This window comes from Rhinatrema bivittatum, chromosome 5 (genome assembly GCF_901001135.1).
Source record: "Rhinatrema bivittatum chromosome 5, aRhiBiv1.1, whole genome shotgun sequence".
Lineage (NCBI taxonomy): Eukaryota > Metazoa > Chordata > Amphibia > Gymnophiona > Rhinatrematidae > Rhinatrema > Rhinatrema bivittatum.
Genome location: NC_042619.1, coordinates 46924956 through 46951377, shown reverse-complemented (window position 1 = coordinate 46951377; position 26422 = coordinate 46924956). Strand labels below are relative to the sequence as shown.

General features: G+C 44.2%; 1 protein-coding gene across 1 annotated transcript in view; it reads right to left on the bottom strand.

The window, feature by feature from the left end:
• The window catches only part of LOC115091938, a 268754-nt gene that overhangs the window by 184107 nt on the left and 58225 nt on the right, over positions 1–26422 (bottom strand). Inside the window, exons 3-5 of the mRNA XM_029602302.1 lie at positions 25485–25552; positions 16999–17110; positions 11922–11996 (exon numbers count right to left, since the gene is read on the bottom strand). Of these exons, the coding sequence (XP_029458162.1) occupies positions 11922–11996; positions 16999–17110; positions 25485–25552 (255 nt within the window). The remainder of the gene's footprint in view (positions 1–11921; positions 11997–16998; positions 17111–25484; positions 25553–26422) is intronic.

The following is a 26422-nucleotide window of genomic DNA, read 5'->3' as shown; positions in this document are numbered from 1 at the left end:
TAATGGTCCTGCCATCCCAACTCCCTCCTCCCTTCCCCGGTGGCAGAGGGACAGGCTCAGACCCCTTTCACTCTATCCTTACAGGCCCCAACGCCTTTGCTCTCCCATTCCCCTCTACACTCAACCCCTTCCACTCTAACCTATAAGTGGAGAGCTGGGGGGGGGGGTAGAGACTCTCCCTCTCATACAGCCCCTACATAGGCTTCCTCCCTCTCTCTCTCTTGCACATACACTCCCCCTCTGTTCCTCACACACGCACGCCCAATCCCTCTCACACACATAAACAATTCTTCATATAGTCTCCCTCTCTCTTTGGCACTCACACTCGCCTTCAGCGCACATTAACAAACTTCTCTCTCACACAGTTAAAAGGGGTGATATTTTTGTCCCCTCTCCACCTACGTCTTTGCTCTGCACTTGCAAGAGCTTGCAAAGTTCTCACGCCTGTTGTGTCTAGGAGAGTGAGGAAAACACTCCGTGCCCCCCCCCTTGCAAAGGGCAGGCAGCAGGCACTGCAACAGATTTGGGACATGTTGCCTAGCTTACTTTGCTCTTTCTGGGAGACCTATGCCTTTAAGAAATCCGATCGGAGGCTTGAAAGGGAGGAGGGAGCAGGGCTCTGGCTTTCACTTTCATGACAGTGGTTTGCTGGGAGTGAGGGTGGAGCAATGCCCATGTAAACTCTTCCGTGGTGGCTGAGACCCACGGGCAGCTTGACAGCACTGCCTCCCCCCCCCCCCCCCCCCCGCAGTTGCGGGATATTTACTTGGCTTCTCCTTATCAGCAGGACTCAGGGGGCGGGGGAGGAGGGCGAGCTATTCTCTGTTCAGCTCTTTGCACTTTGGCTGCTGCAGGCTGCAGCTGCTTGTGATCTCATCACAGCCGCTTTCTACTGCATTTGCTCTGCTCCGGCCGTCCCCAACTCCCTCCCCCCCCCCCCTTCCCCGACAGTGGACGGACTGGCTCGGCGACTCTTCTACCCTTTTCTCCTCCTGTGTGTAACTGTCCGGCAGTCCCTACTCCCTCCCCCCTTCCTCCGTTTCTCGGAGCGGCGACTCGCCTACCCTTTCCTCCTCCCCTCTGTGATACCCAGCATGTAGCGCAGAGCTCTATGGTCCACACATGCGCGGTAGAGCTGCTCTCTACTGCACATTTGCGGTCCATCGGTCAGAGCCCATTTATATTGTAGATAGCGTGTGTTGCTTTTACGTCCAACAGATGGTGCTGTTTTTCCAAGAAAGCATGTTTTTACCTGTAACAGGTGTGACATCTATATAATATAGGTATATAAAAACACGCACGTGTTCAAAAGCAACATTGTGTCAAAATTTCAAAGCAATCGGTGAAGAACTTTCGGAGATTTAAGATTTTGAACAAACGAGCATTTACATTTTTATTTATATAGATGTTTTGTAACCCACCCCGAACATCAGAGGGTGCGGGTAACACATCCTTTTAAATAAATAAATAAATCTTCCCCAAACCCCTGAATATTAGAATAATTCCATAAGCAATGAATCAGTGATGCCTGCATACTTCCACACTTTAGGCAAGTACTATCTTCTATCAACCCCATTTTTTTGTGCCTGCAGGGGTGAAAAAATAGTACAGTGAAATATTCTTAACTGCATTTCCCTTAAACTAACATTAGACATCTTGTATTCCAAATCATGACAATCCCTGAGCATAATGTCATCCAATTCCCCCTCCACATCCACATATTATCTGTTTACTAATTTCTCAAAAATTAAGTATTTTTTATTTTGCAGCAAGAAGCAATAAAGATGAGATAGCAACCCCTGTTTGGCCGCAAAAAGCCTTAATTGACCTTGATATGATGTATTATTACTCAGCTCACCATCCATTTTAGATATGGCTTTTCTAAAAAAAAGTGCATATTTGACCATATAGCAAAAAATGACCTTGCTGAAAGCCTAAGAGCCTTTGGCACTGATCAAACACATATATCACTATCAAATAAATCATTTAGTTGCCATTCAGGGAACACTCTCAAATTATGTATCTTTGGCAATATGTAGGAGGGAAATCCCAAATTGCCCTGCAAGGGCATATGAGGTGACACAGTCACTGCCAAGGACATAGCCCTACATACTAAAGATCATATTTTTCTAACTAACCCAACCAACAATGAGGGCATGAATATACTACGCAACTCTTCTGGTTTAGCATGTAGGGTATATTTTGTTCCAAAGGGAGCACAAAGTGCCTTAATCAACTGATAGTATAACTAGATGTACCTTATAGCCAATCTCTCAGAAATCTCAGACTAGCCATCCAAGTATACATTTTAAAGTCAGGTATCCCCATACCTCCCTTCGCCTTGAGGGCCATCATGCTTGAATAAGGTATTTGTGCTCTCTTCCCTCACCACAAAAAACTCCCAAATGTCTTTTGTATAGCTCTCAAATCCTTCATCTTTAAAAAAAAATAGGGAGCATCAATAATAAATATAACAGCTTAGGTGCTATGACCATCTTAATTAGCGCAATGTGTCCTGTAAGATCAGAAGAAGAGTCTGTCAGCTATCCAACATTTTCCGTATCTTCTCTATCAAAGAAGAAATGTTAGAAACATACCACTAATCAATCTGCCTATGAATTTTCAAATCTGCATATGATTACAAAAATATGCATTCTCCAGCCCATTTTATCAGGAAATTGTCCCAATTTTGGTGGTGTATTAGATACATCTAACACCTCAGTCTAATCCAGGTGTAATTTAAACCCAATAATCTTTGATACAGTGAGAAAATCTGTAATGCCACTAGCAGTGCTGATTTTGCATGAGACAATAACAAAATAATGTCATTGGCAAATAGCAAAGTCTTGACTTGAAACTCATTTGTTTGTAGCCCTATAACGTCCCTGGTCATTCGCAACATCTGAACCAGTGGCTCTATATTCAGTATAAATAACAGGGGTGAAAGAGGGCATCCCTATTAAGTACTCCTTTGGAGGCAAAAGGCCTCAGATAAATGCCTATTCACTAGGATTCTGGCTGAGGAATTTGTACACAATAAAGCAATACATTCTAGAATTCTTCTTTGAAACGCAACTTTTGAAGAACCTTAAACAAGAAAGCCCATGACATTCTATCAAATGCCTTTTCAGCGTCACAGCTAATCAATAAAGGTTCTGGAATGGATTTATATACACAGCACTCCAAGGCTGTGCATACTTTATGAATGTTAGCCGTGGATCGCCTCCTATACACAAAATCCAATTGGTTGCTAGATATCAACTTAGGCATGAGATACCTGACGCATGCTGCCATGATTTTTCCATATAATTTAATAGCCAAATTAAGAAGCGATATAGGTCTATATGACGAAGGGAGCTGCTCGACTCTTCTGAGCTTTGGTAAAACAGCTATAGTTGCTTCCTTCATTGCATCTGGCATCTTGCCCCATCTCACATAGCCTCAAATGTTGAACACAAGTATTCAGGAATCTCCTCTATTAATGATTTTAAAGAAAAAATGCATCCAACCCATCCGGACCCGGCATCTTCATTGAAGGTAAAGTTTTAGTGGCTTCCCTAACTTTATCTTCTTCAATTGGTTGATTCAATTTCTGCAGTTCCTGCTCTGATACCTCAGGGCACTGCCAGAAACCTATCTATATCATTACTATCACTACTCTCAACTGTATATAAACTTTGATAATAATCTGAGAACACCTTCGCAATGTCCTTCATGGAAGTCAATATAGTACTGTGTCCTGTTCTCATTGCTGACACAAATTTTGATTGCTCCTGACTCTTCAAAAGGTGTGCCAGAAGTCACCCTGGCTTGTTCCCAAATTGTTTACACTTCATTTGATTTATTGATGCCAAAGCCCCAGAGTCAACAGATAATTCATGGCCATTTGTACAACTTTAAATTTGTCTAGAATCTTCCCATCACCATCTCTATTCAATTTATACTTACAAGCTCTTAAATTTTTCTCCAGATCAATTATATCGGCATTTAACGTCTTATGTTTATATTGGACTAAGCTAATTATTTCCCCTGGGAGAACTGATTTTGCCACTTCTCAAAACAGTACTGGATTATCCAAATGCTGACTATTATGTTCCAGATAATCCTTCCACTTGTCTCTTATAGATTTTGGGAACTCTGGATCATTAGTGTTATGATTCTGCTTGCAGCTAGGCCCGTAAGCAGCCTCTCACCTTCACTGCCAGTCTCCCATGATGCCGTCTCGCGGCCTGGAGGCCGCTGCCTGTCTTTCGCAGTGGTCGGAGCCACTGCCGCTCTGCCTTTGTGGCCAGGAGGCCACCTAAGTCCTTCTCCTGCATGGTGGGCCATGCCGCCATGCTTCCACGTGGCCCGGAGGCCACCGATGTCTTCCCTGTGCTGGCAGGGCCACTGCAGTCCTGTCTTCATGGCCCGGAGACCGCCAACGTCATCTTCTCCGCAGCGAGGGGGGGTCTCCGCCTCCATCGGGATCATGTCGGAGGCCGCGAGGAGCACTTTGGCTAGGTCAAGGATGTACTGTGGTGGATTAGGGATATCCTCCGTCTCTGCTGTACGGGAAAGGGCATCCACCCGGATGTTCTTGTCTGCTGGCCGGTAGCGGAGAAGGAAGTCAAAGCAGCTAAAGAAGAGAGACCACCAGGCCTGCCGGGGGTTAAGACGCTGGGCGCGGCATAGGTATTCCAAGTTCTTGTGGTCCATATACACGACCACCGAGTGCTGGGCCCCTTCCAACCACTGGCACCATTCTTCGAAAGCTAGTTTGATGGCCAGCAACTCTTTATCCCCTATGCCGTAGTTCCTCTCTGCGGGCGATAATCTGTGTGAAAAGTAGGAGGAGGGCAGGGATTTACCCCCATTGGATAATTGGCTTAGTACGGCCCCCAATGGCCATGTCGGAGGCGTCGACCTCCACGATGAACTGGCATTGAGGGTCTGGGTGCCGGAGGCATGTGTCCTGGAGGAAAGCGTCCTTCAATTCCTGAAAGGCTCGTAGGGCCATCGCCAGCCAGTTCTTAGCATCGGCCCCATTTCTGGTGAGGGCCATCAGCGGGGCCACCATCTGAGAATAGTGTGGGATAAACTGTCAGTAGAAATTGGCAAAACCAAGGAACCGCTGAAGCGCTTTGACTCCCACAGGCTGAAGCCAATTCTTGATGGTGGTGACTTTCTCTGGGTCCATATGGAACCCCGTGGAGGATACGATGTACCCCAGAAAGGGTAGTGACTTCTGTTCAAATTGGCATTTCTCTAATTTGGCATAAAGCCAATTCTCTCGCAGTACTTGACGGACATCTCGGCGGTGCGCCTACAAGTCCTTGGAATATATTAAGACGTCATCGAAGGAAATAATCACTGAGGTGTGCAGTGTCTCCCTCAGTACCTCGTTCATGAGGTTCTGAAACACAGCCAGGGCATTGCAGAGGCCGAAGGGCATGGCGAGATATTCGTAATGACCATCTTTTGTGTTGAATGTAGTCTTCCACTCGTCACCAGGCCGAATTCTCACCAGATTATATGCCCCCCGGAGGTCCAACTTCATGAAGACCTTGGCTCCCTGTAGCCGATCCAATAGTTCTGCAATCAAGGGTAGCGGGTAGCGGTCACGCCGAATAATGCTGTTCAGGCCGCAGTAATTGATACAGGGTCGAAGGGAAGCTGGAGTAATTCAGATGTGGCCGTGGATCCACAGGAGGGCTCGTCAAAGATCCGTCGGAAGGACGTGATGAACTGAGCCAAGTTAGCTAAGCGGGGATCCTGACGCTCCGATAAGGAAGAGGCCCAGGCCAACAGCCTCCCATCCAACAGGGAGATAATGTAGCTTGTTTTGATCTGGTCTGTGGGAAATTGCGCTGGTAGTAGGTTGAAGTGGATATAACATTGGTTCAAGAATCCACGATATAATTTTGCGTCCCCTGAGTACCGAGAAGGTGCTGGCATCTGTATGAGTGCTGACGGCCCTGCATTAGGAATGGCTACCGGTACTGGGGAACCAGAAGCGGCGGCTCCTTCCACCCGATCTGCTAGCCTCTGCACAGTTGCCATCAGTGAGTCGAGGCAAGTTTGTTGCTGTTGCAACATTTGTGCAATTCCCGGAATGGCTTTCAAGGTCGAGAGATCCGCCGGGTCCATGGCCTTGCAAACTGTTATGGTTGTGGACCCTTGGGCCGGCTGAAACTGCAGATGTTGCACTGTGGAGACCCACAGTGAAAGTCGCAGCCGGGAGGTGGCGCTGACGAGAGACTCCGGAGTAGACTTCACCACTGGACGTCCGAGGTCTCCCGAGGAGGAGCCTGTAGGGACCCAGACCTCTTGGACTTAGGTGTGACCCTCTGCGACCAAGGATCCAGGAAGCGGTCGAAGAGATGGTCAAAGAGGACGGTAGGGCCCAGGAGGCTGGAAGAGTCTTCACCCTCAGAAGCCCGCGGCTCCCCCGGGAGGAGCCCGTGAGAGCCCGAGCCGCTGGGACTTAGGAGAATCCCCTGGGCCAGCAAGAACCGGATACCTGAAGAGGCAGAGGGAACAGAAGTCGGAGTCCAGGAACAAAGCAGGGTCAGAAGTCAGAGGTCCGAAGTCAAAGCCAGGGACGGAAGCTGGAAACAGAGTTGTGGACGGAGCTAGGTCAGAAGCCAGAAGTCAAAACCAAAACCAGGAGCGGGAGCAAAGACGAAGTCAATGGATGAAGCCGGGTCGGAAGCCAGAAGTAGAAGACATGATCCAAGATCTATCACAGCAACTAGCAACTCAGGGGACTGAGTGAACCTCATTGCAAGGCAAAGCATGTCAGTGACTGCCGGGTTTAAATAACCCAGCAGCGTCTGACGTCAGTGGGAGGCTGTCCCTGAGTTTCCCTGCTGGACCCTTTAAGACTGAAGCCCCGGCACACGCCTAGGGGGCGGGGCCAGCTGTGGATCATCGTCGGCGTCTCCCTCGCAGGGAGAGTGCCGCGGTAGGCCACGTTTCGGGCCTTTGTGGCTGAAGTGGAGGGACTCCCATGGCCGGCCCGGGCCGGGAGGTGAGTGGAGGTCCGGGGGAACGCCCGGGACCATAACATCCTGACATCTTTGTCTTCAGATGTTCCACCTCCAGATGTTCACTCCTTCTGGCTCCTCTCTTTGGAAGCCTTGTCCTTGGATGTCCTAGTTCAGGATTCGACTCCTAGCTGCCTGCCGTCCTCTGTTTAGCTTCGAGATAACCTTCTGATGCATTTTCTATGCTGCGGATGCATCAATCATGCCACAAGAACCTGGAAATTACCCAAACACTAAGAAGATCCCATGCTACTGATGCAATTAATAGCAGTGGATATTCCCTAAGTAAACTTGATTAATAGCCATTAATGGACTTCTCCTCCAAAAACTTATCCAAACCTTTTTTGAACCCAGCTACACTAACTGCACTAACCACATCCTCTGGCAACAAATTCCAGAGCTTTATTGTGCGTTGAGTGAAAAAGAATTTTCTCCGATTAGTCTTAAATGTGCTACTTGCTAACTTCATGAAATGCCCCCTAGTTCTTCTATTATTCAAAAGTGTAAATAACCGAATCACATCTACTCGTTCAAGACCTCTCATGATCTTAAAGACCTCTATCATATCCCCCCTCAGCCGTCTCTTCTCCAAGCTGAACAGCCCTAACCTCTTCAGCCTTTCCTCATAGGGGAGCTGTTCCATCCCCTTCATCATTTTAGTTGCCCTTCTCTGTACCTTCTCCTTCACAACTATATCTTTTTTGAGATGCGGCAACCAGAATTATACACAGTATTCAAGGTGCGGTCTCACCAAGCAGTGATATAGACACATTAAGACATTTTCCGTTTTATTAACCATTCCCTTCCTAATAATTCCTAACATTCTATTTGCTTTTTTGACTGCTGCAGCACACTGAACCGACAATTTTAAAGTATTATCCATTATGATGCCTAGATCTTTTTCCTGGGTGGTAGCTCCTAATATGGAACCTAACATCGTGTAACTACAGCAAGGGTTATTTTTCCCTATATGCAACACCTTGCACTTGTCCACATTAAATTTCATCTGCCATTTGGATGCCAAATCTTCCAGTCTTGCAAGGTCCTCATATAGAGGTATAAATTCCTACCTAGTATGAGGGCCAGCTGGCCTCTCTCTTTCTCTCCTATGAGGGCCCTGATAGCTAGGCTGGCTCTCCAGCAGCTTAAAATACTAAAAACGCTATTTGCGAAAACATCGCAAAGCGTGATAAAGCCATATCGCATGGCGGGAAAAAACTTACTGGAAGTCCCGTCAGTAAAAAATGCAGCACTGAACGTGACAAGAAACAGAGCCTTTTTGGTTGTTGGTCCTATTCTATGGAATGCTTTGCCTGGTTCCTTAAGGCAAATACCTAGTCGAAAGGAGTTTAAAAAAGCATTAAAAACTCACTTGTTTCAGGAAGCATTTATGGATATTGAACCTCTTAGTCAGAGTAAGTAGCATTAGGTGAGTTGTTCTTAGATATACTTTTATTAAGGACAAGTTGATATTTAAACTCCTCTTTTGTTTTCATTTCTGTTCTTTAAGTTTTTAAAATGTAATCACCAATTTTTTATCCTATCACCTTAATTTTTATGTTATTGATAATACCATATATTGTATTTTTATTCTTACTTTGTTGAAACTCTGTTTTATTATTTTATTTATTTTATTATTTTTCAAACCTGATTATAATTTTGTTTTATAAATTATATTATTGTAAACCGCTTTGATCAGTATCAATACTGGTAAAACGGTATATAAATATGCTAAATAAAAAAATAAATAAATGGAAAAGGTGTAGTTAAAATCTGCATTAAAGCCGTATGATATGGCTTTGCAAATTACAAAACCAGCCCACTTGGCCACAAATCCTGCCCCTAACTCCTCCCCTTTTCCTAATTTGCATCATACCATGCATTATGGCGTTTTGATAAATGACCCCCAAAGTTATGTACCTAAACTTTTTAGGTCTTGATTTTCAAAGTAATTTACACATGTAAAACCATGTTTTATGCACATAAGCGGTGCTTTGATAATCAATTCTGGGATTGTGTGTATTTAGCACGTACGTTCACCCCCGTTAGCAAGAGGTGTTCTGGGGGGGGGTGGAGTTAGACGGTGGGAAAAGCATTTACGTGCATACTTTCAATTTTTAAAAGTATGCAGTAAACATACCTGCAAAAGTTACATCTGCATGGGAGCAGGTATAATGTCCTGCATTCTGGGACAACCCACATATTTTCAAAGCAGATTTATGTATTTTAAAAATTTGGGCTAAAGTGTACTGTTTTAAAATTACCATCTTAAAAACTGACCTCCTAGTCACTAAACCATTTATTATTTAGTCATCACACTCTGACACCAATAATGCATCACCTACTACAGAAGAGACATTAAGAAGAATTGACTGCACACACTATAAGCGCTACCTGCTGGCTGGAGGCTGTTTGTGGGTGGAAATGAAGATGATTTACCTGCAGCAGAAAGCATTTCATAGAAAAGCAGAAAGAGAGAGAAAGGCTAGAAGGAGGGGAAAGAAGAGAAGAAAGGAAAAGAGGGGAGAGGGAGAAGAGAGAAAGACAGCAGAGGCAAGCAGTTATGTCCCTGGATTTTCAAGCCCAGGACTACTCTGCTGGGTCTTCAAGGCTGAAGAGGCTGAAGTTATCCACAGCTACTGCCTGGGCTTAGAGGGCAGTATGACCTCATAAAGATAAAGACCGTCCTGAATCCTCAGTCATTCATGTCTCATGCTGTCTCTGGACTTATCAAGATCCTGAGCTCGTTCTATTTTCTTGCTCAGGAGCTGTAGTTGGCGGAATGGGGGAAAGTACATTCTCCACATGTATCTGGCAAGCACTACAAGCCGTGCAAAGATGAATGTGGAATTAATTCATATCTTCTAATCAGAGGCCACAGTGGCAGGGTCTCAAAAGTAATTTGTACACCATAGCTGGCATACCTAATATAAAAGGTGCTATTGATTGCACTCATGTTGTGCTGATGGCACCTCATGAATGTGATGAAATCTTCCATATCAGAAAGTAACATTAACACTCCTTTAATGTACAGATCGTGTGTAACAAGCACATTAACATTCTAAAGGTGTTTGCCAGTTACTAGTCATCTGCAGAGGTAAAAAAAAAATCTGTTTTTGCTTATATGTGCGTTTTGTAGGTCACAGTCATTCATCTGATTAGTTTAAAAAAAAAAAAAAAAGAATTAATTTATTCATTTATTTGTTTCCCATAATAGTCAATGGGGGAAACAATGCAGCCTATTTTGTTTTATATAGTTATTTGTTTATTTATTTATATATTTCTATTCTGCTACGGGCATAGTTTTATGTGGAAACCAATTTTAAAACATTCATAAAATAGCATAGCAATACATTGTGATTTTCTAATCATTTCTAATGAAACTGGTCAGTACAGATCATCAGGAAGGTGGAGGGATGCAACGCTGCAAGATTATGTCAACATGACACCATACGTGGCAGGAACATCCCAAGGACCCCCAATCTCTAAGGCACCATCCGAGAAGCGAAGCAGCAGTGCGAGTGATCAGAACACTCCAAGGCTTCAAAATTAGGGCAAAGGGCAAAACAACAGGGGCATGAACCCCTAAAGCTTCATGAGAAAGGTAAAGTGGCACCATGAAGGGGGGAACAAAGTACAGAAAGAGGCCAGAAAACCCCCAAGGCAATGCTACCGTGTCAAAGCAATATAAAGAGTGGTAGACCCCAAAGCGTCATGAGAGGTGCAAAGCAGACGCCCAGAGTAGCAAAATCACACCAAGGCTTCAAAAAAAGGGGCAATGGGCACCAACAAATTGGTACAAAGCACAAGCAGGGAGAAACCAGAAGAAAGGAGGCCTGATGTTTCCATATGTCATCAATAAGTGAAGGAGCTGGCTGTTTCAGGCTTGGGAGTGATCTTCCCCCTTTCCTGTGAATAATCTGATTCTCAGCCTTGTCAATATCATCGGCCTCCTCCACCTCCTCATTCAGTGTTAAGATGCTTCTGACTAGAGGCATCAAATGTTCTTCACCGACTAGCTGTTTAATATTTTCAGATTCGGGGTATCCAGGACATGATTCTTCTTCTGAATCAGGTTTTGTAAATACTGCGTCCATTACTTAAGAAACAGTAACAATGAAGGAGTACAGTCCTAGTTTTGAATGCTGCACTTCTGCTGCCTCTGCTTTTTTGCTGTCATATACTCTATCAAAAGCTAAATAGTAGATGAAACCAATAATTGTAAGAACCATAAGAGAAGGCAGTTTGAAGACAAAGCCTAAGAGGGCATGAAACCATTAAAGATAATTGGGTAAGGCCTGTGCAAAGCAACAGATTACCAGGGTAAGACCAAAGTCAGCAAGTACCATAGAGGAAGGGAATTTGGAAAGAACCTCAAAGACAGCTTGAGCTTTTGCTTTTGATTCAAAGCAACAGGAAGAGTAACCGGCAGCTGTGACATATTCTCTCTCATGGGTAAGATAGCCTTAAATGTATCCAGGTTCTTTATACAGATACCCAACCCCACTTACCCAGTTAGCTGTGTGGCTGACTATTCAGCTAAATCTACCTATTCAAAATGTGAATAGGTAGATTTAGGATTGCATTTGCAAGGCTGAATTTACCCTGCTAGATTTAGCTGGTTTGTTTATCATGCTAATTGGCTACCTTTGAAAGCTAATTCCAGGAATGCCTCTGACCTTGCCTCATTTTTACCTGGCAAAATTTGTGCATATACAATTTTAATCTCACAAATTTAACCAAAGGGGCCAAATTGCTTGCAAACAACAGCTTAAATCTTAGTGAGACAGCTACCCTCTCTCTGCCCATTGCAAATTACATTTTTTGCATCTCTTCATAACTCTAATGAGGTTTACCCAAGCCTTATTCCTTCTCTGCATTGTAAAGTCTTACCAATTTGATTCCATCCGATGTCCGATTTGATGGTGGACTCGACAGGACAGTCTGTGCCTCACTGCTGATAATTCTCTTCAAAAGGGAAAAACAATAATAATTGCTTCAGCAACAAAGATTTTTTTGTATTTTTTGATAGTCACCAAAAGATCATTGCAATTTAACGTCTAACATTGGAGACCAGGGCAACTTATCATTTCATGTAAACCGGATTGATTTGTATTGTATACAGGAATTCCGGTATATAAAAATTAAAAATAAATAAATAAATAAATATGAAAAACATATTGATTGTTTGACAAGGAACACAGAAACATTTTGGAATAAGTTTGGCTGTTTTACAGTCCTCCAACTGCTGATATGTTTGTTGTATACAAAGGCTTATTTACAGTTTACACCACTTCTGGGCTTCTGATTCTCCAGTTAAAATATTTATTTTTCTCCTAGACAGCCAATGCTTTCAAATTTAAAAGATCTAATTTTTTTCCTGTTAGGGGTTCTGTGCTTTAACACATGCCCAGTACTTTTCTGCTATGTAGGATATGTCCATCTATACTTGATTGTTTGCCTCAGGTAAAACACCTGCACTGTTTGTTTCTAGCATTTTTCAGTGCAACAAATTGAGCATTCATATTTTACCATTGTAGAAAACATTTTGGGACATATAGCGACTATACACTACTGGAACAGCATGCTGTCAGGAGTGATGAGGCTTAAAGCAGCAACCCTAGAAGGCAGAGGCCAGGAAGCTGCAGAGGAGCCACAAGAGATACAAAGTCAGAGAATGGCACTGACAGCTTGTACCAACCCAAAACCAGACACCAGGCTGAGATGAAACAGCCAGCCAGGGCATCTGTCACGCTGAAGAAAGAACTTATAAAATACCATTCACACAATCCAAGCCCAATTCCACAGTTTCCAGTGGAGGGTCAATACCCTCCAAGTTGAATGGCCATCCCTGTCTGTCCACCCACTCAAAGAGCCTTGAATGCCACTGCCAGAAAAATTTGATGAAACAAAAAAAGGAGTTCTGTTGATTCCATTGAACTCTAGTTCTGACCACATCCATATATTTATAATATAGACACTCATGATGAGCTGAATCGTCAGTTTACTTTCAAAGAAGGCTTTGGCTTTTGCCACCCCACTGCTAAAACAATATAATCTGATATTTAACTGCATGGACCATCTCTTAGACCTTTTGGAACGCAGACCAGGTCCAGCTAGCAGAAAAAAAAGTCTTATGCATCTCTACTAAGGTTAATGTTTAATTTTAAAGTACACTGCAGAGTTTTGTCACTGGACCATTGATCTGGACTGGAACAAACCAGCACCTTGAGCTCATTTTAGAGAGGGTCTTGCAAGCCATATAAAGGATGAGCTGGCACAGCTGGACACTCAAGGTGCCTGGAGGCTCTGATCATCCAAATTAACAAATGCTTAACAGAACAGAACCAGGAGAAGAAAAAGCAAGAAGACTTTGGTCTCAAAATAAGTGTATCACCTCTGATAGATACATTTCAAATGAGCCTATGATTATTGATGGCATGAAGCACCAACTGTCAACAATGGAAAAGAGATGCTGTTGGATCTGTGTCACGGTTTTGCATGCTGTACAATCTTCCTGTGCTAAGGTTCAGCCTGCTGCACAATCTTCTCTCCACCAGGAGTCCATAGTGAGCCTTGCTCACTGCCTTGCCAGTTACGTCTTCACAGCCTCTACTGTGCCAAAGCCTCAGCTCTACTTAACCCATCCTACTCAATGCCTCAGTGCCTCTTCATTGAGCCTCCTTGGCTCTCTGGCCTGGCCACTCTTACCTTGCAATTCTACATTGCCTAGTTTTGCAGCCTTTGGGCATCCTGCCTTGCCTAGCCTTTTGGCTTTAGAGCCTTCTGCCTTGCCTCGCCTTGCGGACTCCCAGCCATCTGCCTTGCTTAGCCTTATGGTCTCTAGGCCTCCTGCCTTGCCAACCTTGTGGCCTCCAGGCCTTCTGCCTTGCCTTGTGAACTATCCAGGCCTTCTGCCTTGCCTTACAGCACATTTAGGCCTCCAACCTTGCCTTGTGGCCTCTATTGGCCTCTCACCTTGCTTTGTGGCCCCTTGCCTTGCTCTGGGCCCTTCCAGGCCTTCTAGCCTTAATCTGCAGCCTCTCAGGCCTCCCTGCCAAACCCTGTGCTTTTCTGCCTTAATTTACATCCTTTGGGTCTACTTGGATTATCTTGCCCAGTCTCATGCCCTGTTGGGCTTTCTTGTCCCTATTACCTGTCTAGTCCAATCCTGTCCTTGTATAGGCTAATCCTGTCCGTGTTCAGTCCTTGTCCTGTACAGTACTGTTCAGTCCTTTGTCTGTTCCTTAAGCCTTTCCCTTCTCCTTTGCCTTAGATCCAGCCTCAGCTTGTGTTCTGTATCCAGCCTCAGCCAGTATCTGTATGCAGCCCTCAGCCAGTACCTGTATCATCTTCAGCCAGTACCTGTATCTGGCTCTCAGCCTTTGTCTATCCTCAGCTTCCAACCTGTGCCCGCTCTCAGCTTCCAGCTTACAGTGCCTTGTCCAGTCTGCCTTGCCTCATTCAGCCTGCCCTGTGTCCAGCCTGTGCCTGACCTCAGCTCCCAGCCTGAACTTAGCTCCCACTGTGCCTTGATGTTCCACAGAAGACAAGTCCTACCAGCCCCTATAATCCAAGGGCTCAAAGTGCAGAGAAGGGGGTTGATTAGGCAGAAGACTGGCTCTAGTCCTGTCCTGTAACCTTCTATTGCCTCTGAGGGGATGCAACCTGACTCTAGTCTGCCAGTTCATGACCATCACCTGTATGGTGGGCTTGTGGGGTACTGACAAATCAGCTTTACCAATGAGACAGAAACTAGTCAGAAGACCTGAGGGGAGAAATAGACAGTCCCAACTTCACTAGAGGGGAAGAATGCAGAACAAGCACTGATAAGTCTTCTTGGATCAAATATGTTATTGGGAACTCAAATCTCCCACACAACAATTTTGATCCGGTTGTCTTGGAAGGGAGAGGAACTCCAAGCTCTGGCTATGATTGATTTAGGAGCTGCAGCATCTCTCATGAACCTCATATTTCTTCAACAACATGAGGTTCCATTACAAGCAAAGGAGATGAGCATGGCAGTGGAGACTATTAACCCTATCAAGTCCAGTGACACAAGAAGCTGAGCTATTGACAATGACAATTCCCAACCACCCAGAGGCAATATGTTTTGATCTCATTCATAATCCACATTTTGTAATTATTCTAGTATTACCATAGCTGGAACCTCATGAACTGGATTAGAAACTGGTTGAGTGAGAGGGAACAAAGGATAGTAGTAAATGGAGTTCATTCTAAGGAGGTTGACATTACTAGTGGTGTGATGCAGGGAATGGAAAGGTTCTTGTCAACATTTTCTTAAGTGATATTGTGGAAAAACTATCAGGATAGGTTTGTCTTTTTGAGGATGATGCCAAAATCACCAACTGGGTAGATAGCAGGAAGGTGTGGAAAATATGAGGAGGGATCTAGTGAAGCTTGTGGAATTGTCTAGAGTCTGGCAGCTAAAAGGTCCATCTTCAGTGCATTTATCCAGTTAAAGTCTGGCACTTAGCTAGAGTGCCATTAGTGTTAATAATGCCTGTATTAAGAACAAGGGGTGTGTTTACTAAGAGAAAAAGAGAGAGATAGAGACTATCTACAAGGCCCTCATAGTAGTGAAGTATTTATATCTCTATAACAGGGCCATCTAATAGTTCGAGGTGAAATGGTGGTGGTGGTTTAGGGGCCAATTTCACATGTAGAGCGAGATGTACGAACAGTACATCATTTGGAGTGAGGAAAGTATCAAAAAGATGAAATTTCTACTATGTTCTCTCACCCTAACTTGATGGACTCTATAACAGGGTACCATCAACGGAACTTTTGGCCAGCTTGGAGGGGCCTCCTGACCTCCCCAAGCTGGCCAAAAGTTCCGTTTGTGTCCAACGAGGGGTCCGGGAGCGGAACCGCAGTGGACCACGTGACGGCCGCGTCACGTCGGAGTGACGCGGACGTCACGTGCTCCTCGCAAAGGAATAGAGGAATGGCTTCCTGACTCCCCGCTGGACCACCAGGGAGTTTTGGTAAGTCTTGGGGGGGATTAAGGAGGGTGAGGGGTTTAAATTTTTATTTAGGATCAACGATCGCGATTTCCAACGTATTCAACATAGCTATGTTGAATAAGTTGGAAATCCGATCGTTTTCGCCTCATCACTTTTTTAAGTTAAAAAAAAAAAGTAGCGTTTTACATATAAGTTCAAAACGAATGCACACCCTTACCACCAACACCTCACCTCGACCTATAAGATGGCCCAACTATAGAGATATAAATAGGTGAACTCAGGGAGGCCCTCCATAGAGTCTCTCTCTCCCTCTCTCTCTCTCTCTCTCTCTCTCTCACTCTCACTCTCACTCTCACTTGTAAATTGCATTTTGGGCATATCTCACAGCCTAATGCCAGGAAAAAAGGTGTAGTTATTTCTCATTTAACTAAATCCCACTCAAACTCCTCCCTGATCCCGCCCCTCCAAAAGATTTGCATTTGTGCCATGCGTTAACACCATAACGCATTTTGATGAATGACCTGGTATGTTAGTGGTGGGTGTTATTATAGCATTTTGATGAATCTAAAGGTTAGTCGGATAAGTGTTATCTGGCTAGGTTACTTAGCTGGCTAGGATTTGAATATTGATCCTATTATTTCCAACTCCTACTTTGCATCTTCTTTCTTTTTCATTCTTTCTTTTCTCCATTCTTGCATCCTTTCATCCCTCATACAGCCTGTGGGCAGAGTAGAAGGTGTCGGAACATCTATGGTGGCTCATCCGTTTACATGCTATCTGAATATTCTTTTTTTGGGCCATGACAAATATTTTCCTTTTTTGACAAATATCTCCTGAGAACTAGATTTTACAACACTTACTAATCAGGTATTTTACTCTAGCTATCCTCCAGAGGCCAAAAAAGATTTTGAATAAATAGGGACTAATGACAGTAGGCACTGTTTTTGAACACAAGTCACTTAGAGTAATACAGAGTTAGGTACCTCCCATTTAGCTTTAAAGTAGGTTCTGTCAAAGAGGAGGTTGCTGGTTTCTGTCGTAGCTCCAGCACACTCAATGAAGGACATTGGTTCAGCTCTAGATGCTGCGTAGTCTCTGTGATAAGAAATAGTAACAGTAGACATAAAATCTTGCTCTGAAAAACCCAGCAGTGTTATGTTATATGGGCATTTAGTGCTCAAAAGCAATCTGGAAATATTATATCTCAGGAAAAAGGGGCTAGGAATTAGGGATGTGAATCGTGTGATCGATCGTCTTAACGATCAATTTTGGCTGGGGAGGGGAGGGAAATCTGATCGTCATGGTTTTTTTTGTTAAAAAATCGTCAAATCGTAAATCGGCAGGAAAACCGGCACACCAAAAAAACCCTAAAACCCACCCCGACCCTTTAAAACAAATCCCCCACCCTCCCGAACCCCCCAAAATGTTTTAAATTACCTGGGGTCCAGTGGGGGGGGGGGGGGTCCCGGCGCGATCTCCCGCTCAGGCCACGGCTGCGTTAATAGAAATGGTGCCGGTGGCCCTTTGCCCTTACCATATGACAGGGCCGGCGCCATTTTGGTTCCTGTCACCCGACGTCACGAGTGCAGGAGATCGCTCCCGGACCCCCGCTGGATCCCCAGGGACTTTTGACCAGCTTGGGGGGGCCTCCTGACCCCCACAAGACTTGCCAAAATTCCAGCAGGTGTCCGGGAGCGACCTCCTGCACGCGGGCCGTATTGCCAATATTCAAAATGGCACCGGCGCTACTTTTGCCCTCACTATTGAGCCATTTTGAATATTGGCAATACGGCCCGCTTGCAGGAGGTCGCTCCCGGACCCCTGCTGGACTTTTGGCAAGTCTTGTGGGGGTCAGGAGGCCCCCCCAAGCTGACCAAAAGTCCCTGGGGGTCCAGCGGGGGTCCGGGAGCGATCTCCAGCACTCGTGACGTTGGGTGACAGGAACCAAAATGGCGCCGGCGCTACCTTTGCCCTGTCATATGGTAAGGACAAAGGGCCACCGGCACCATTTCTCTTAACGCAGCCGTGGTCCGAGAGCGGGAGATTGCGCCAGGACACCCCCCCCCCCCCCCCACTGGACCCCAGGTAATTTAAACATTTTGGGGGGGGTTCGGGAGGGTGGGGGATTTGTTTTAAAGGGTCGGGTGGAGTTTAGGGTTGTTTTGGTGTGCCGGTTTTCCCACCCTCCCCCCTCCCCCGATTTACGATTTTTTGACGATAAATCGGGGAATTGCTATTGTATCGCGGCTCTAACGATTTTTGACGATTTAAAATATATCTGACAATTGTTTTAAATCGTCAAAAAACGATTCACATCCCTACTAGGAATGGTTACTAAGAGAAGTACCTCTTATCTATCCCATTTTGTTGGTGTTTTATTTTATTATCTATCAATTTTGTTGCAGTTGTATTGCCATCTAACTTCCTACGTTATAGTTTATAATCCAAATTAATAATCAGTTTCCTAGTCCTTTTCTCCTGCTATGACCAGTTGATCTTGCACAGTCTTAGGCAAGCAGTGTGTATGAGCAAGGCCTATGGTTGCAGACCTATGTGACAATCATATTCATGTAACATGGGCTGCGTGCAGAGGCTCAACCAAAGCAACACTTGCAGATTGTCTACTGATCAAGAAAGCTAATAGATGCTTCTGGCCCAGGCTGGACATTAGCTAGGAACTTACAGAAACGGTAATTTTCAAACATCCCTCATCTATATAAATAAAAATGTTAAATAGTTTGTACGTCGTCGCTAATCTCGCCAACCGTGCTTCTCCGCCGGCACCACAGGAACGGTCCGAGACACATCGCATTCAGTAGGGCCGTCGGATGCCAGCAACCAAAATGGCGCCAGCGGACCTTGCCCTTACTATGCTATACGGAGACAACAATGACGTCGGTACACCATGTGACATAGTAAGGGCAAGAGCCCGTCGGCGCCATATCCTCAGCGGACATTTGCCCTTACTAGGTCAGGAATCCTGATGCACCACTTTCACCAGTGAAGTTTTGCGACATGGCAGCCGGCGGAACAAACCCTAGCACACACCCTCGCCACCGGCTGGCAGTTTACACAGGTAGCCGGGGAGGAGCACGGTGGGGGACTGTTCTTATTTTCCGCCGCGCGTTTTTCACGGGGGGGGGCCACTCATTCTCCACATCTCCCGAGAGGGGGGCTGAAGCGTGGGTTACTCTATTTTGCCGGGTTGGGGGAGGGGGACCAGGAAGGTGTGCTTGCATATTTAAACTATTCTTTGCTGGTGCTGTTCATTTGGGGTAAAAAAAACAAAAAACACGCAAACTGTAACTTTTACTGCTTTGTTCTGTTTTTTCAATTTTACCAGGCTCAGCCACAGCTGAACCGATTGCTTTCAAATTTGGACACAAGCTTCACCTCACATACGGCAAGGTTCTTCTACACTTACATTACATATATGTCACACCGGGGGCTGGTAAAAAAGTTTTAAAATTTGGTTCCACAAAACAGCGACATCTGCTGGACGTAAGCGCAAGCTCTTACACCTTGCACAAACACTCACACCCCACACACACGTGACCAATGTTTGGGATTCACACACCCTCCGACCAGACACAAATCCACCCTCCTCACACACCCCCGCACACATGCCAATTGTACTTATTTCACACACCCTCCCAAAACAAACAAAAACCCACAAAATTCCAGCATGCTACACTGGGAGGCCACTCACATGCCACATGTTTGCTATTCCCACACCCTACGAACTCACACAAAAACACCCTCCTCACACCCCCCACACCCATGACTTTTCTACTTACTGCCCACACCCTCAGAACGCACACAAAACGGCAGAATAGTTCGGGCTGCTCCAGCGGGGGGGGGGGGCAACACCGCTCCGTGACACATCGCATACACTACGGCCGTCGGCTGCCAGCAATCAAAATGGCGCCGATGGCTCTGTCCCTTACTAGGACACTCGGGACCGCCAATGGCGGCAGTAGCCCATGTGACATAGTAAGGGCGAGGGCCCATCGACGCCATTTTCTGGACTGGCAACCGGCGCACCTTCGCCCATATCTTAGTATCATCCGCAAAAAGACAAACCTTTCCTTTTATCCCGTCCGCAATGTCACTCACAAAGATATTGAACAGGACCGGTCCCAACACCGATCCTTGCGGCACTCCACTTAACACCGCTCTCTCTTCAGAGTAAGTTCCAATTACCATCATTCATTGTCTTCTGTCCGTCAATCAGTTTGCAATCCAGGCCACCACCTTGGCACTCACTCCTAAGCTTCTCATTTTATTCACAAGCTTCCTGTGCAGGACCGTATCAAAAGCTTTGCTGAAATCTAAGTAGATATCGAGCGCTCTTCCTCAATCTAATTCTCTAGTCACCCAGTCAAAAAAGTCAATCAGATTTGTCTGACAGGACCTTCCCCTGGTGAATCCATGCTGCCTCTGGTCCAGCAATTCTTCTGACTGTAGATAGTTCACTATTCTTTCTTTCAGCAGCGACTCCATTACTTTTCCCACCACTGAGGTGAGGCTAACCGGCCTGTAGTTTCCAGCCTCCTCTCTGTTCCTACTCTTATGAAGCGGGACCACCACCGCACTTCTCCAATCACTCGGCACCACTCCCGTTTCTAGGGATCTATTGAATAGGTCATGCAGCGGACCCGCCAGCACATCTCTGAGCTCCCTCAGTATCCTGGGATGAACCTCATCAGGCCCCTTGGCTTTGTCCACTTTTAGTTTTCCTAGTTCTTCCCATACATTATTTTCTGTAAATGGAGTTACATCTACTCCACTCACCTCCAGTTTCTTGTTAACTAGTGACGGTCCTTCTCCAGGGTCCTCTTTAGTGAACACTGAACTGAAGTATTTGTTTAATATTTCTGCCATTTCTTCTTCTCTTTCTACACATTGATCCTTTTCACCTTTCAATTTCACTATACCACTTTGAACTTTTCTCCTTTCTCTGATGTATCTGAAAAATGTTTTGTCACCTCGCTTTACCTCTTTGGCAATTCTTTCTTCCACTTGACTTTTTGCCATCTTGATTACTTTCTTTGTCTCCCTCAGTCCACCAGATATTCTTCCTTGTGCTCGTCCCTTTGGGATCCTTTATATTTCTTGAATGCTGTTCTTTTAGCTTTTATTTTGTCAGCCACCTCCTTTGAGAACTAGATAGGTTTCATTTTTCTCTTGCTTTTCTTTACTTTTCTAGCACATAGATTAGTTGCCTTGGGTAATTGCTCCTTTTAGTTTGGTCCTTTGTTGTTCCACATCTCTCTTGTTCTCCCAGCCTTTTAGTTCTTCCTCCAGGTACTTCCCCATTTCATCAAAGTCTGTGTTTTTGAACTGCAAAACTCAGGTCTTCGTATTTCTTCTCCATATCCTATTTGTGATATGAAACCATACTGTTTGATGATCACTGGTGCTGAGGTAGGCACCCACCTGGACATTAGAGACATTATCTCCATTAGTGAGCACTAAATCGAGTATAGCTCCCTCCCTCGTGGGTTCCATTACCATTTGTTTGAACAGAGCCCCTTGCAGGACATCCACTATCTATCTACTATTGTTAGATTCCGCAGAAGGGATTCTCAAGTCTACATCTGGCAGATTAAAATCTCCAACAATCACCACTTCTCCCTTCTTTCCCATCTTTTGAATGTCTTCAACCAGATCTCTGTCAAGCACTTCCATTTGATTTGGAGGCCTATAAACCACTCCAGTAAAAATGGATGTCCCATCATCTTTTTTTAGGTCGGCCCATAGTACTTCTTCTTTGCCCCATCTTTCTTGCAGCTCAGATGCTTGGATATTGTTTCTGATATAAAGAACCACTCCTCCCCCTTTCCTGTACTTTCTGTCCTTCCTTAACAAGTTATAGCCCGGTATTGCCATATCCCAATCATGAGATTCCGTGTACCACGTCTCCATGACAGCAACAACGTCCAAGTCCACCTCTACCATTAGGGCTTGCAGATCTGGGATTTTATTGCCCAAACTATGAACATTTGTGCTCATAGCTTCCCAGCTCAGGCCACAAATACATGTCTGAGTTACACCAATTATCAAAGTGGACTTAAGAACATAATAAGCTGCCATACTGGGTCAGACCAAGGGTCCATCAAACCCAGCATCCTATTTCTAACAGTAGCCAATCCATGTTACAAGTACCTGGCAAGTACCCAAACATTAAATAGATCCCATGCTACTAATGCCAGTAATAGCAGTGGCTATTCCCTAAGTCCACTTGATTAATAGCAATTAATGGAATTCTCCAAGAATTTATCCAAACCTTTTTTAAATCCGGCTACACTAACTGTACTAACCACATCCTCTGGCAACAAATTCCAGAGCTTAATTGTGCATTGAATGAAAAAGAAGTTTCTCCGATTAGTCTTAAATGTGCTACTTGCTAACTTCATGGAGTGCCCTCTAGTCCTTCTATTATCAGAAAGAGTAAATAACCGATTCACATTTACCCATTCTAGACCTCTTCTGATTTTATAGACCTCTATCATATCCCCCCTCAGCCGTCTCTTCTCCAAGCTACACATCCCTAACCTCTTTAGCCTTTCCTCATTGAGGAGCCATTCCATCCCCTTTATCATTTTAGTCGTCCTTTGCTGTACCTTCTCCAGTGCAACTATATCTTTTCTGAGATGCAGCAACCAGAATTGTATACAGTACTCAAGGTGTGGTCTCACCATGGAGCGATACAGAGGCATTAAGACATTTTCCGTTTTATTCCCCATTCCCTTCCAAATAATACCTAACATTCTGTTTGCTTTTTTGATTGCCGCAACACACTGAGCCGATGATTTCAATGAATTATCAACTAGGACTTACACACATAAGACTGCTTTAAACAATATCCCACCAAATATACCCTGCACAAGTTACACCTGTGTTTTGAATCACACAAAGTTTTCCTGAAAATGTAAGTGCATGCAACTGAATTTTACAAAGTATGCATGGAAGTCCAAGCTCCACCCGGAAGCATGACCCTTAGAATGCTTCTCCTCAGTCCAGGTAAATGTATACATAAACATATAGATGTGCCTAAGTTTACCTGCATATAGGAAGGCAATTTTGTAAAAAGCAACTTCTGTGTGTAAAATGTCAAAGCAATATTAGAGGGCAAAGCCTCACAAACAGTGGCAAGAACACTGCAAGGCACCATATGAGGAAAAAAGGGCACCAACAACAGTTGCATGAGCATCCCATGGCACCAAAAAAGGGGCATAAGTGGCACCCACAATAGTGGCACCAAGAAAGGGGAAAGGGAACCAACAACAGCAGTATGAACAGCCCAAGCTATCACAAGAGGAACATAGCAGCAGCAACAATGGCAGGAATTCCCCAAGGCACCATGAAAGGAGAAAAGCAGCTACAACAGAGGCATGACCACTCCAAGGCACAGAGAGAGGGAAAAACAGCACTATCAGTGTACATTAGCAATAACACCCCTTGGCACCAAAAGAGGGTCAAAGTGCACCAATAACATCGGCAGTAATATCCCAAAGCACCAAGAGAGAGGCAAAGTAACACAGTGACATGAAGACCCTGATGCACTAAAGGAGGGGCAAAGCAGCACCAGTAGTAGCATTGAACAGTCCATGGCAAGCAAGAGCGGGACAAAAGGCACCAACTACAATGGCATGAAGACCCTAAGGCTCCAAAAGAGGAGCAAAGCAGCACAAACAGAGGTATAAAGAACCCAAGGTATAAAAAGAGGGCCACAGGGCACAGTCAACAGTAGCGTGAACACCCCAAAGCACCAACAGGCCAATGCAATATCCGCACGGGAAAAATGAACACTCATGATTGAGCGCCCACTTTCCTAACATGCGGCCATCTACCTCTCCTGGGCACGTGATGCAGTTGGCTAATGAGCTGCTGCATAAAAAAGGAGGCACTAGGGGAAATTGTGCATCCCTAGCACCTCCTTGGCATCAGGCGCCCAGGAGAAGTGGCTGTGCACCTGTTAGGAAAACGGACGCTTGTAAAATTGAGCATCCGTTTTCCTAACCTGACTGCCGCCAAGACTTTTTTTTTTTTATGTTGCTGCATTCTGTGGTTCCTCTGACTTAATATCGTCATGATATTAAGTCGGAGGAACCACAGAAATGCAGTATTTTCTGCTTTACTGTAAACTTTTGGGGCTTCCCAAGACACATTTAAAAATCTGGTTGTTCAAAAAATCTTTTGATGAAAATGAATGATAAGACTGCTATAACAAGCAAATTAATTTAACAAAGCGAGAAATTGATTGGCTCTTTAAACTGGACGAGGCATGGTAGGCTATTTTAATAAGGTTTTTGCAAAATTTTTGACCATTTGTTCCTATTTTAGTTTTTTAAGCCTTTTACTATTTATTTCCATGTATTTTGAATTTTATTTACATTTTAAACTTTGTTTGTTTTACTATATTTTATTCTTTTAGTCTCGATACTTTATTTGATTGTTTTGTATTTCCAAATTTTAAATTTTGCTCTATGTAAACCGTTGCAATAAACTATGGAACAATGGTGTATAAACGTCTAAAATAAATAAATAAAATAAAACAACACCAGCTCTGGGGCTGGCATTAATTTTTGAGGGTAAAAATGTGCATGTCGGGCGTACATTTACTTTTTACGTAAGGGGGACATGGCTAATAGCCTCATCAACATGGCCTTTACATCTGATGAGCACTATTTGCTAGGCGCTGGTTTGAATGCGCATTTTGGACATGCTAATCCCCTTATTGCATAAGGGATTATGAACGTGCATCTAAAACATGCGTCCAACCACAGGTTAGCCTGTGCGCTAGCCTGAGCACACGGTATTGCATCAGCCTGCAAGAAAGGGGGAAAAGCAGCAGGAACAATGTCATGAAATAGGTGAAAGCAACACAACTAGTGGTATGTACATCCCAAGGTATAAAATTATTGTATGGCAGCAAGCAATGTGGCATCATTTAATTTCATTTATTTATCTACTGCTTCCCAGACTTTAAAAGCCTGTCCAAAACATGTTAAAAGCCAGACTGATTAGGAATACCTCCAGGAAAGGGTTGAAAAACTCTGATCTACGGTAGATATGAAAAGCATCTAATCCTTTGCTAATTCCCTGAGCCATTTAGTCCTCCAGCAGTGCTTCATTTTTATACTAGTGGGTTGTTGTTTTTGGTTTTTTTTGTTTGTTTGTTTTTTTTGCAACTGCAGAGTTTTTATTTTTTTTTCTGTGCAAGGCTTAAATTTCCCCCAGTGACTCAAAAAATTGCTTCTGCAATTACTCACAATTTGTGCTTTTTGAAAGTAGATTGTATAAATTCCTTAAATCTGGTCCTTGGCAATACCTAACACAGTTTCTGCCAAGATGCTGGTCGCATCAGGAAGCTCATATTTCCTATAGCACATATCACCTTTATTCTGTGTTTCAGACTGCAACATTCCCTTACAAACTGGTACAGTGATTTTATGGATCTTACCTGTAGATTTTATTGAGATTCCGTATGACTTGTACTACCAGAACCACTGTGCGAAATTTATGGAAATACTAGAACACAAAAGAAAAACAATTTGAAATTTCACTAAGAACTGGCATGCTTGTTCTCAACATATCATTTCCTTACCAAAAACGTATTATTGCTTCTTTTAGTGAACAGGATGCTATTAAAAATTCAGGTCATTTTCATCTGGTCACATTTGGTACTTGTGCTTCTCTTGGCCAATAGTTTTGTAGAAGTGAGGAGTACAATAACATGATTTAAAGAAGTGTTATTTAGACAAGAATGAAAAAATAGTTCAGTTTTACTCACAAAGATCTCTACCACTTCTCTTTATTTTCAAAGGGTTTAGGTGTCTAACTTGGGGAGTTGGGCTCCAAATTGGCCCTTTTGAAAAGAATTAGGTGCTTAGTGCTGATTTCCAGTACTAGGACCTAACTTAGGAGCCTACATTTCAGAAAATTAATAGCAGGCCTAAATTTTCTGGCTTAAATTTAAGTGAATTTTCAGCTGAATACCTAGGCTACTAACCCCTCATTTATCAAAATGTGTTAAGGCATTTTTGCATGTGATAAACCCTTAATGCATGCAAAAACACCTTTAACACATGTGATAGCATCATATTGTATGGTGTGATACAAATCTGAGAAAGAGAGAGAGACTGACTAGCTATAATGGCCTCACACTAGATAGGTATTTATATCCCTATGGGAGGCCCGCCTAGTAACTCGAGGTGAGGTTTAGGTATTAGTGTAGGGGTTAGGGACCAATTTGACATTCAAAGTGAGACGTACGAACAGAACAGTGCTCTCTTGTGAAGATTTGATGATCCTCGGAGTGAGGACACTCACCCAAAGATGAGATTTGTGCAATGTTCTCAACCTAGCTTGATGTTACAAATCTCATCTTTGGGTGAGTGT